The sequence below is a fragment of the Marmota marmota genome, unplaced genomic scaffold, assembly GCF_001458135.2.
Source record: "Marmota marmota marmota unplaced genomic scaffold, marMar, whole genome shotgun sequence".
Taxonomy (NCBI): Eukaryota; Metazoa; Chordata; class Mammalia; order Rodentia; family Sciuridae; genus Marmota; species Marmota marmota.
This window is the reverse complement of record NW_025999853.1, coordinates 30,488,685-30,500,885: the sequence shown is the minus strand read 5'-3', so window position 1 is coordinate 30,500,885 and position 12,201 is coordinate 30,488,685. Positions and strand designations below refer to the sequence as shown.

General features: G+C 33.3%; 1 protein-coding gene across 1 annotated transcript in view; it reads left to right on the top strand.

The window, feature by feature from the left end:
• Positions 1-12,201, top strand: part of Nav3 (neuron navigator 3) — a 339,372-nt gene that overhangs the window by 282,266 nt on the left and 44,905 nt on the right. The window contains exons 21-23 of the mRNA XM_048808249.1: positions 2,093-2,116; positions 4,504-4,581; positions 10,099-10,182. Coding sequence (XP_048664206.1) covers positions 2,093-2,116; positions 4,504-4,581; positions 10,099-10,182 — 186 coding nt within the window. The remainder of the gene's footprint in view (positions 1-2,092; positions 2,117-4,503; positions 4,582-10,098; positions 10,183-12,201) is intronic.

The window sequence follows — 12,201 nt, the reverse complement described above, 5'->3', positions numbered from 1 at the left end:
AGGACATTAGTCTTGCATCAGAACCATCAGTAAAATGTGGTAAGTAATCAAATTCCATCATGGTATCATTAATCCCACTCCTAAACCACTGAAAAAAATATAATATTAAGATTCTAGCTCATACCTTCAACTTGAGGGTCATACCTACCCACTATTAATAACCATAGAGTGTGAAAGAGGGCAAGGATTAACAAAAATGATAGCTTTGAGAAATCAATAGTGAGAAAAGTCATGCCCTGCAGTGTATGTAGAATTAATAATGGTTATGCTTACTTTTAACATATGCAACTTTGGGGTATTTTAATAAAAAATGTGATGAGCATGTTTCTTACATTTTATTTTTTTACATAGCTCTTGACATATCATATTTCATACATTTGATTCAAGTGGGTTATGAACTCCCATTTTTACCCCGTATACAAAAACGTGGATGTGTAACCGATGTAATTCTGCAATCTGTTTCTTATATTTTAAATGAAATATATCTATTTCTTCCAATACATGAGATAGTTACAAACCTTTACCAGTTTTATATAATTCTAACAAACCTAAAAACAATATAAACAAACTAACAAGAAACATATAACATACTAGGGAAAATTAAGTCAGTTTTAATTGTGCTGTGTGCTTAAAGCAATTAAACACATAAATTAAGATTCCTTGCTTAATTTTAATTCCAAAACCAAACTGTATATGAAGCCTTGAAATTATTAGAATTAAAAACTATCTTCACTTAAAATGCTGAACATGGGATGTAAAACGAAGGTTTATGTCACTGTTGCTTTTCAAACAGTGTTTTCTTATAAAGGCTATTATGATTCTATAGGTTAGCCACTTTATCACTTTATTATTTTATCACTTGACATTTTTTAAAGGTGGAGAAAATGCAGGAAAGACAAAACTCAGGTTAAAAGAGATCTTTATGCATGAAATGTATCCTGAGAGTTATTGTTTTGTTTATTTTTATTATCTGGAGGAAAAGAATAATAAAACTTAAGAAGTTTTTGTATTGATTAATCAGGAAATACCCAAAAATAGAAATAGTAGCAAAGAAATTATTTTTCAGCTTTGTTTCTGCTTACAGTAATGAACAGACTTACTGTTCAGGGATATTATGCATTCTCCAGCCTTTTCTAGATTGAGAAAGCTTTACCAATGTAATGGTGCACATAACTCATTTTCTGGTATTTTGCAGCCCAGCATGAAGGGGGGAAAAAAGCAGAGCTAGGAATTTTCTGTACTGAGATCAAAAACACCCTGCAAGTTCCTACAGAAGCACAACCAAAGATACTTTTATTGCCACCTTATCACTGAATGCTTTAGTGTCTTGATGACTTGCAGCCCAATAAGTTTAATTAAGGATTATTAGGGAAAATAAAAAATAGAAATGAATAAACTTTATTTGCTGTGATTATCAGTAGAGGTCAGCATTTTCCCCCAACATTATTTGATATTCTTTATGATCTGTAAGTCACAGAACAAAATTCTTACTCCTAAATCTTTTCTAAGGCTCTGTATAATTTAATGGAGTCCATTTTTTAAAATATGTATGAAAAAAACAATATTACATTTTTATATGTACCCATCTTTTTAAAATATTTTTTTAATTGTAGTTGAATGTAATACCTTTATTTTATTTATTTATTTTGTGTGTGTGTGTGTGTGTGGTGCTGAGGATCAAACCCAGAGCCTCGCACATGCTAGGCAAGAGCTCTACTGCTGAGCCACAACCCCAGCCCCTGTGCCTATCTTTTTTAGAGTATAATTTTGTAATTATTTCATTTCTGTTGTTTTTGGTCTAAATCTTAGCATTTTTTAATTCTATCCTTTCTTTCAAGTCACATTACAAATCCAAGGGTTAAATTATCTATATTTTTAAATAACTCATATTACATATAAAGGAATATTCATTTTAAGTCTTATAGTATCCTATTCTTACTCATTAATTGAATCATTGAATGTATTTTGCTTGATCTTACATTAGATCATAAAGACATTTTAAATGCACAGTAATTTTTTTATTCATTTGTTAATGTGAAATGAATTGACACTAACTTTATTGTTAAATTTATTTTCCTTATATCTTTTGCAGGCTGAAGAAAAGGCTCATTCAGAGGTAAAAAAAAAAAAAACTTAAAAAACATTTTTGTGTTTGATCATTTCCGTTTATGATGCAATGAGTGTTGTTGCCACTAGAGGGCTCTGTGATACAATAACATAACTACAGAGACACAGAAAAGCCAGCCAGCTAGCTGGGAATGGTCTTAGCTATTACCTCTTAAAAAGAAATAAAATGAAATGTTTAGAAGCAGATTTCCCTCTCATGTTCTAGATTTAATCTTAAATCATTAACCAATAAGTTGTCTTTATTAGTATATGCTCATTAAATCATGGATGAATGAATGAATTTGTAAAATATTTAATTAGTCTCTCTCCTAACCCGAAACTGTGAGACCATCTGCATGGATTAATGGACACACTGAGTCTGAGGCAGCAGTCCTCCCTGAAACAGACACTTACATCCCAGCCTAACTATTTTGTGCATTGACTATACTCCCTCTTTTCACTATTTTATATCTAGGGTAGTATATTATTCTAATCAAATTTCACAAATGCATACTTGGTTGCAGTCATGTACAAATCAAAGTGCAACCTGGGAAAACATTCTTTTTCTTAACTTCTGTATGAATGAGAGCAGAAAGAGTTTAATTAGGATTTTATTCAAGGTGAGGTGATCATTTTTTGATAGGTTTGCATTGAAGCAATCACACCACAGAGAAAATAAAATAAATGTCTGGGCATCAGGCTTTGTAATGGAATGTCTTTCCTTTGAAGTCCTGTTTCATGAACTCTTAAAGAAGCATTTTGCTATGTCTGAAATACTGAAAAATTATTGATTATACAATTCATTTTTACAATCTCTAGACCAAAGAGTGAATTTGATGTTTAAAAACCTAAACTGTTTTCTTTCCATCATGTGGACATGGCAGTGTTTCTAATGTTATTATTACATAGCTACTGGGATATAGAAATGCTGCATCTATTTGCCTTGGTGCTGGTTAGGCCGTTCTGTATTTATTGCTTATGTACTATAGTGGGTCATATGTTTGGGAAAATATCATTTAAATTACAGTTTCCTGAGTTATATCTTAAAGGAACTAGAATCATATAATAATAATAGACAATTAATTTGAGAAAGCCTCTTTCAGTCTGTACTGATCTGAAAATATGAGATGTCTGCTTTCTGAAACTATTTATAGTCATCATCATGTACATCTGGGGTGTAGCTCTTTTGTAAAAATGCAAATAAAATGGAGTCTCTGCTTCCAGTGAAGAGATCTCCCTCCCTCCCTCCCTCCCTCCTTCCCCTCTCTCTTTCTTTCTATCTTTCTTTCTTTTTTTCCTTGTTTAGAGACTTTAAATATTGACCACTATTTCTTTTCCACAAAATCTTTNGTTGGGGTAGGAGTAGGACTCTTAATGAACAATGTCCAGAATGTTCTTTCAAACTGAGACAGCATTCCAAAAGCCCAGTTCTAACAATAGGGAACTTATATTTTAAGAAATGAGAAACATCACAGTAGTATGTTTGGCATCTTAAGTAGCTGAATTCTCTTGAGTCCAGAAATAGACTTTCAGGACCTATTTTATATGGTCGTAATTGTTTTGCCTTACCAATCACTCTTCAAATTTCCTGGCAACATGAGATATTTTGATTAGACTGCCAAAAATACTTATAAAGATTTTAAATATGATATGATATGCTTTCCATCATCCTTTATATCAGTTTTGTTAAATTGTTAAATAAAAAGGAAAACATTTTAGAATAATTAGTTTGTTGGTTCATCTATTTAGTTGTGTGATAGTAGTCATTTCCCTCTTATTTTGAAGCCGCAGATATCTATAAAGCATTTCTGCTAGGAGTTAATAATACCTCAATTAATAAAAGGCAATATAGTAAATATTTTAGAAGGCTTCTCTGTAAATCATTACAACTCCATCCCATAAAATTATTTTTAAATATGGACTCATTAAATGTTGAATTAAACCCAACTTTCAGGTACTACTATTCTACAGCTTTTGAGAACTTGCCAACCCTTAGAAGATAAAAATGTACGCACACAGAAAAATCCCTGAGATTTTCAGAAAAATAACATTATCTTCTGCTAAAAAAAGATGCATATTTAATTTTAAAAATTTCTACCTGAATTTTATTACCAAAATTTTTCAGGAGGGGAAAAAAATCCATGGAGAAAGTAAATTGCATCTTGAGTCCTGCAGGGTTGCAAGTAGACGAAGTAAACATCCTTTGATTGCATATTTGAGTCCCAGTTTGCTCCTGACATTTTATAGTTATTGGATAGATGGTGTTCATAGTTTTAGGAATTAGTACTAATACAGTTGTGGTTAAATGAGTTAATATAGTATTTGCCTCCTTGGATAGAATTTGTAGTTTTAAGTAACAATCCACTAACACATTGAAATATTTTTTGTTCCATTTAGCAAATTCATAAACTACGGAGAGAGCTGGTTGCATCTCAAGAAAAAGTTGCTACCCTGACATCTCAACTTTCAGCAAATGTAAGTCACTTTTGATTTTTAAATATATCACCTCAGAACTGTATATTACAAAATGGAGTAGGTCTGCTAACACACTTGCAAATTTTAAGCATCCAAAAATCACACAGATGCAAAGTACCGAATAGTGGGACTCATATAAAATTAAATTTTTTCTGCCCACAAAGTAATAAAATGTAAATTTACATAGAGGGGGGGATTCCCAATGTGATTAAAATGGCTTTTTGTTCCCCATAAGATTTTTAACAGTGTTATCAGTTGTAAAGATCACTTCTTGTTTCATATTTTTGTTACTCCCCATTCATAGGTTCCTTTCAAGCCTTAATATACTAAGGGTTGTTAGTGTTTGACTTAGGAAGATACAATATTCCTATTCCCTGCCCCCTTCAGTTGCATTTATCGAACAATTAGTTAAGCATCCAATTAATTAAAAAAAATTAGATCTAAAGATGGATAGCTGAGCTACATTGCACATGAGATATAGTTGTCTTGAAAAACCTTGGCAGCCTTCTCATGGTGGTACAAAAGGATACATTTCTACTGGCGGCTAAGCAGCTTAGAATGGCAAAAATGATGACAGTGAAGACCGTCAATTATATTAACATTTATTGAATGTATTTCCATGTGCTCAGAGTAGCCGCAGAATAATAAAGGGGAAGATATGGCATTGTGCCCAGTCCTAGGGAATGGTAGTGTTGGGAACAACAGAGAGGGGTAGGGGAGCTCCTGCCATTTTGCTGTATGTCCTGCCACCCTCTCTCCACATTAGTTTGCTCATTTCTGCTCTGGAGCTCTGAGCTGCTCTCTGCCTCATCCCCCCACCTCTGCCCCATCCATGGAGACTTTCTGTTTCCTTAACAAAGCATGACATCAAATTCCAGCAGGTGCTTTAATAAAAAACATTTTGAGGATAGAAATTATTTTTGTAAAATAAATTCTAAAGGAAATGTCATTTCAATCACAGTGTATTCATTTTAGCATGATATATGAATTGAATTTATTTTTTCAATTTCTGGAGAATCATATGAATTTTGGGACTCAAATTTTTTTTTTTATTGGTGGTGTTGGGGGATTTCTAAATAATAAAAGCAGATTTTTAGAGAACTGTTTAGACATTACTAGAAGATAAGTGTATAATTTAAACGATATTTTGTTTTTAAGAGTAACTCTTAAAGAGATAGTTCCAAGGCAACTGTAAGCTTTATATTATATGAGGGAGGGAGGATGTATTGGCAAATGCTTTTGCCTGACCATCTCTGGGTCAATACCTGCTCCCCAATAAACAGAGGAAAACAGGAGCCTCCCGCTGCACATGCACGTGGTCTCATCACACCACTACCCAGGTTTTCCAGGCCTCTCGCCCACACCTGCTTGCAGCTGAGGCAGGTGGATATATTTGTTTGCTTTCCAGTGTATTTTCTTTCTAAATCTTAGCCATTAGATAATTTGGAAATGGGAACTCAGACTAGTTATTACTTTGATTTTTCAAAGACATTACTGAATGAATATGTAACAAAACCAGGGGTACTTTTTCTTTCTTTTTTTTTTTTTTTTTGCTTTTCAGCAAATAAGTCTTTTAACCAAATCCTCTTGGGTATTATTTTCTTTGAGAGTGTGTCCCACTTATTTGCTCTATTTAATATTTTTATATGATCTGACAGTGCCTCTTGCTTTTCTGCAGTTCTTCTAACTGAAAAATATTTTGCAAATGTTAACAGTAATGAAGACATAAGGGACAATTCTGTATAGACAAAAAGAAATGTTAAATCTTATTTATGTTTCAGATCATTCTTGGTTCAATTATTTTATTATTATTATTATTATTAGTAGTAGTAGTAGTAGTAGTAGTACTAGTTTTAACCCAGGAGTGCCTTACCACTGAACTATATCCCTACCCCTTTTTTTATTTTTTATTTTGAGACAGGGTCTCACTAAGTTGCTTAGGGTCTCACTAAATTGCTGAGGCCTCAAACTTGTGATCCTCCTGGGATTACAGGCATGTGCCACCGTGTCCAGCCTTGGTACAGTTATTAATTTTCAAATGCAAGTTCTTATGTATCTGTATATATGTGTGTATATAAATATATCCTGATAGAAATTTATGGATGGAGTATTTTTTATTTGGCTGATGAAATGTCACTTCTTTATGTGTGAACAAATGCAGTGTAAGTATTATGTATTTCATCTCACTGTTTATCATCACAATAATTTCCTTTGAATATCTGTTCGGCTTCTATTGTGTGATCCTGTATGTATTAGCGAATAGTCTCATCTATTTTTTTGCCTTGACAGACTTCATCTAACCCAACTCAGGGAATGTTCATCACCATATTCATACAATTTACCCTGACTTGAAAATGATGCAGCTGCGAAAAAGCAAAGTTTAGAGCCAAGTAAATTATGATGAAAATCCCTGAAAATCAAACATTTTTGAAAAAGTCATTCTATGAAGGTGTTTTAGCCACATTATCCTACAGTTCAGTCAGCTTTGCTTTCTAGTTTCTTCTCATTAAAGTGATAAAGATCATTATTGGTAGGAAAAATCCTCTCATTTACCTGTTTTATTCTTTTACTATTTACCACAGCTGGTGAGAAATGGAACAGTTGTTACTTCCAAAGTAACAAAGTTAATCTGACAAATTAAGCTAAGGTGACATAAATATAAAACAATGTTTCACTAATATAATTTTAGCATTCCTTTCAATAAAAATAGCATGACTTAAGTTAACCAGTTCTTTAATAACCAGTGATAAGGGGTTTTTTTGTGAACAATTAGTGAAAGCAATTCTACAAAAATTAGAAACTGATATTCTAATGGTAAATATTTTGCCCTTATATCTACAAAATTTAAACAATATGACTTATATAGCATATTATTTATTTTTATTGTTTCTTTTTAGTTATACATGACAGTAGAATCCATTTTGACATAATTATACACACATGGAATATGTCTTGTTCTAGTTCAGACCCCAGTACCACTCTTTCCCTTATCCTTTCCCCACAACTTGCTTCTTCTCTCTTTATTGATCTTTCTGCCATTTAACTAATAGTTTTTTTTTTTATTAATTTCTTGTGGATGTACATGATGGTGAACTTCATCATGTGGTATATTCATATATGTATATAGGAGAGCTATGTCAGATTCACTCCACCATCTTTTCTTTTTCCATCCATCCTCCCTTCCCTTCATTCCCCATTGTCTACTCCACTGAACTTCTAATCCTCCCTCCTTATTGTGGGTTAGCTTCCACATATCAGAGAAGATATTTGACCTTTAGTTTTTTGGGATTGGCTTATTTCACTTAGGATGATAGTCTCCAGATCCATCCATTTACCAAGAATGTCATAAAGTCATTCTTCTTTATGGCAAAGTAATATTCCTTTGAACATATACTGCAATTTATTTATCCAGTCATCTGTTGAATTGCACCTATGTAGGCTTTATAGCTTAGCTATTGTGAATTGTGCTGCTATAAACATTGATGTAGCTGGCAGTTTTTTTACAATCCTGATTTCTTTGCCATATTTTCAGTTCCTATTAAATCAATAAAATATGAACAAAGAGAAAAGTCGTTTTCTTCAATTGTATACATTCAAGGGTTTACAATCCTATAGTGTTTAAGAAGGCAAAAACATAGCACTTAAGAAGGAAAACTTAGGTGTAAACTTTGCCAAGCAAAGCAAGAAAATAATTAACATAGACGTTAAAATAGCCATTGCCTTTGGCAAAGCAGAGGGACCCACAAAGGGGAAGGAGCAAAACATGTGTCTAGGGTCTTGAACGCCCTTTCCTTGATTTGGTTGATGAGAATCTGATTAAATCAGCATACTGTACATTTTTTTGGTTCATTTTTATGGAAGCATTTTTCACAATTAAAAAAAGTTAAAATGTAAGCAAAAATATAACATAACCTTATGCTAATTTCAGAGCACACAAAAACTACCATTCCATGTCATTGGAAATATTTTAAACTGCAAAGAAAGATTCCTTTTTTAGAGTCTCATTTGTCCAATTAACTCTATTAACTAAACTTTGGTGTATAATTCTCCATGGTTGGTTTTTGTTTTTATTTTTGTTTCTGGCGTGTGTGTGTGTGTGTGTGTGTGTGTGTGTGTGAGTGAAGTATAGATCCATGTGTTGGGGGAGAAACAGAGACAGGGAGTGAGAAGGAAAGAAGGGAGGGGAAGTGAGGAAGAAAGAGAAGGTGGAAGGAAGGGTGGACGATAGTGGAACTAGAGAATAGAGTGATTCTGATGGATTGAAATTTAGAAGTATTCCTTCAGATTGTTTTTCTCCCCTATTGTAATGTTAGGGAAAGAAAACCAGCCCAAAATGAGTTCAGAGCTAGGAACGAAGACATCTTTGCATTTGATGCTGATGGAAGGGACTTGGATATTATATAATGGAATAAACTTCCAGATTCCTGATTCTTAGGACTCTTATGATGTATGTTAGAGTAGGTTCCTCAGCTCCAGCTATAGAGGGATGTATGCTATCGGAGTCTTCTTATTTTCATCCTTTAGAAAAACAATCTTTTGCCAAGGATTACCGAGTTTTGCCCATATGTAGTTTTTTATAGACTTGGGTTATAAAATATTCAACTTTCAGATCCTTCTGGGGGTGTAGTATAAATCTATCAGTTTGAGATAATGGGTCTGAAGCCTGATGAGAGACTGACCCCCTCTTCATGCTAAGTATTCTGGGTTGGAACTATTGCATAATGGTATGTCAATCTGGGGCTGCAGTAAGACTGCCAAATTCTTCTTAATCATAGGAGTTATGTTATCTACTACAATATGTATAATTCTCTGAGATTTAAAATAAAACCACCATCCTCAAAAGCTTAATGCTAAATAAAATATCAGTGACTATTATTTCTGGATGGCCTACCTGTGCTTCCTTAGTTGAAGGGAATAAAAAGGAGAAAGAAAAGCTCTTTTATTAAAGAGTTTGGAAAGTGAAGACGACTCTTCGATTCAATTCTTTGTAAGTAGAAAAAGAGGAAAGATAATGTTATAGCTGTCAGCAGCTGTCTGATAGTTGAAGGAGAGCATCGTTACAATAGAGGAGCTAACAATATCTTCAAAGGTCATCATGGAAGTCTAAAAATGAGGAACATTTGTCCATTGCCTATTTCAGTGACCTCCTTTTGGGCTTTCTTTCTAAAAACTTGGCAGCTCAGAACTTTATTCAGTATTTTGGGTGTCAAATCCCTGCACGATGTGCAAGCCAGAAGGTGTGATTATTTGCAAAATATCATCCACTTTCAGAAATTGAACTCATATTAAATGTCAAGAGACTGGTACACTGATTTTTAAGAAGCCAAAGTTTAGAGATGAAAAAGATAAAATGAAGATTTATGTAAAAGGAGAATCACCATTGTGAGCTAACCATGACAGTCCTAGTATTTAAAGAGTGAGAACATCTGAAAATAAGCGTTTTGTAAAATGAAGGGTTTTCATCTATCCACATGAGATCCTGACATTTTAACGGTGTTTCTTCCATTATGTTCACAGGCTCACCTTGTAGCAGCTTTTGAAAAGAGTTTAGGGAATATGACTGGCCGATTGCAAAGTCTAACCATGACAGCGGAACAAAAGGTATGTTCAGGAATTGCCACGGAGGCTTGCAAGGAGGAAGCACGTTTCAGAGAATGTTCATAGGATGCTTAAATAATTCCTGAGATGAAGCTCCTTAAGAATAATGCCACAGAGCATCCACTCTATACTAAATTAGAACAAAGAAAAGATAATAACTTTACTTTTCAGATTTTAATTAAAATTAAAAACATGATCAAATGAATCCATATTGGAACATGCACACACAGATACACACAAAGTTCTTTCTTTGAAGTCTCTTTTGCTTCTCACTAAAACTATTAAAAGAAAAACAAAGGTTAAGAAAGAGAAACAGTTGTATAAGAGAGATTTCAAATATTCTAGGAGCAAATTGTCATGCGATTGACAAGAATTGCACTCTGATGAGAGTACAAATGCATGGTATACAAGCCCATTAATAAACCTTGTCTTGAGGCTGAGATGCCCAGGAGAGATATATAGGAAAAGTGTATGAACTATAACATAAGGAACTTAAAGTTATAGTATCTATGATACAGGAACAATACTGTGCAGTTTGGGAGTCTTAAGAACTAGTTAACATCTAATGCCTGCCTTTGAGTAATGTTATTCCAGTTATGTTTAAAGCTTTAAAATAAATGCAAAAGATCGTATGGTATCGAAGAAGAAATACTGAAAAGAAAGGAACAGAATTTAGTTCACAAAGGCAGATCTATTAAAAGGGTCCATGCTGCCAAGGGTCTAGTCACTTTTCCTAAGAGACCAGTTAACTTTCTTCCCTGCTGTTAGTCAAGAGCGCTTACCTCTTTGGATTTATTGTCAGAGAGAGTTAGGTGCAGCCTCTGAAATGTATGGAAATTTTTATGAAAAATGCATATGTATTTAATATGAGCAGGTGCCCACAGTGCTTTCTAATTCTCAGAGAGATTCCCAACCTAAAAAAATCTGAATATTTTCAGAATCTGTTCTTATATTTATCCATAGGGATGGTTTAATTTTGTCTTTAGCTTTTGTAAGGTCTAATATTAGCTTTACAAAACTAGCATATATTACCAAAGTTTAAAGTTTACAAAAGTTTAAAAAATCTTAATGAACAGCCAATTAAAAGAGAAAATCCAATAACCTCCTATAATTGCCTTGCCTGGCATAACTGGCAAAATTTATTAATATATTATTCTAATATTTCATAGATTTATTTTAATATTTTATTTGATATTTATTCTACTATTTCATAGATTTCTCCTGTCCATGAGAGAATACTGTCCCTCCCTGTCCAACTGTCCTGGAAGAATAACTAAAAAATTCCCTTGGATCCCATAAATTTCTTTACTGTATGTATCTGTCTCTCTCTCTCTCTCTCTCTCTCTCTCTCTCTCTCTCTCTCTCTGTCTCTCTCTCCTCTCAGTTTGCCACTCCTCTGTGTAACATAAGAACCTAGTAAACAGGATTACAAGGCCTTTTAGGGCAGTCAGGTGCAACAGAATATTGACATTGGAGACCAGTAATTCTGAGTGTGAATCCAGATTGTGTCCCTTAGAAGCTGCGTAATCTTGAACAAGGTTATATAACATTTTCTGAATCTCAAATTCATCATTTTTCAGGTGGGAATGATAATAACTACCTTGTAGCATCACCATTAAGAGTTAGTTAGATGCTGATTATGTCACATGCCATGGACAATCAAGAAATATTCCCTTTCTTTACTTTTCTCTCTCTTTTTTTCTGCCTTAAAAGTTATAAGATAAAGAAAATCATCTCTGGGCATATGGTGGGCATATTGCTGAAAATGAGGGTTAACATTAAAGTCTTACTATCTTTAAATTGAAATCACTAGAAACATTGCCCACCGGTATTTTCAACTCATTTATTTGTAAGTAAATTTTCTCATAGAATCTATCAATATAAATAGTTATGTTAATTTGCAGTGAATAATACTGGAATATTTTAAAATGTCTCCATAATATAAGAAATTTTATAATTTTGTGTATAACATCCTTCATCTAACATTGCCAAAATTGTGAAATTTTTGCCAAAGATACCATA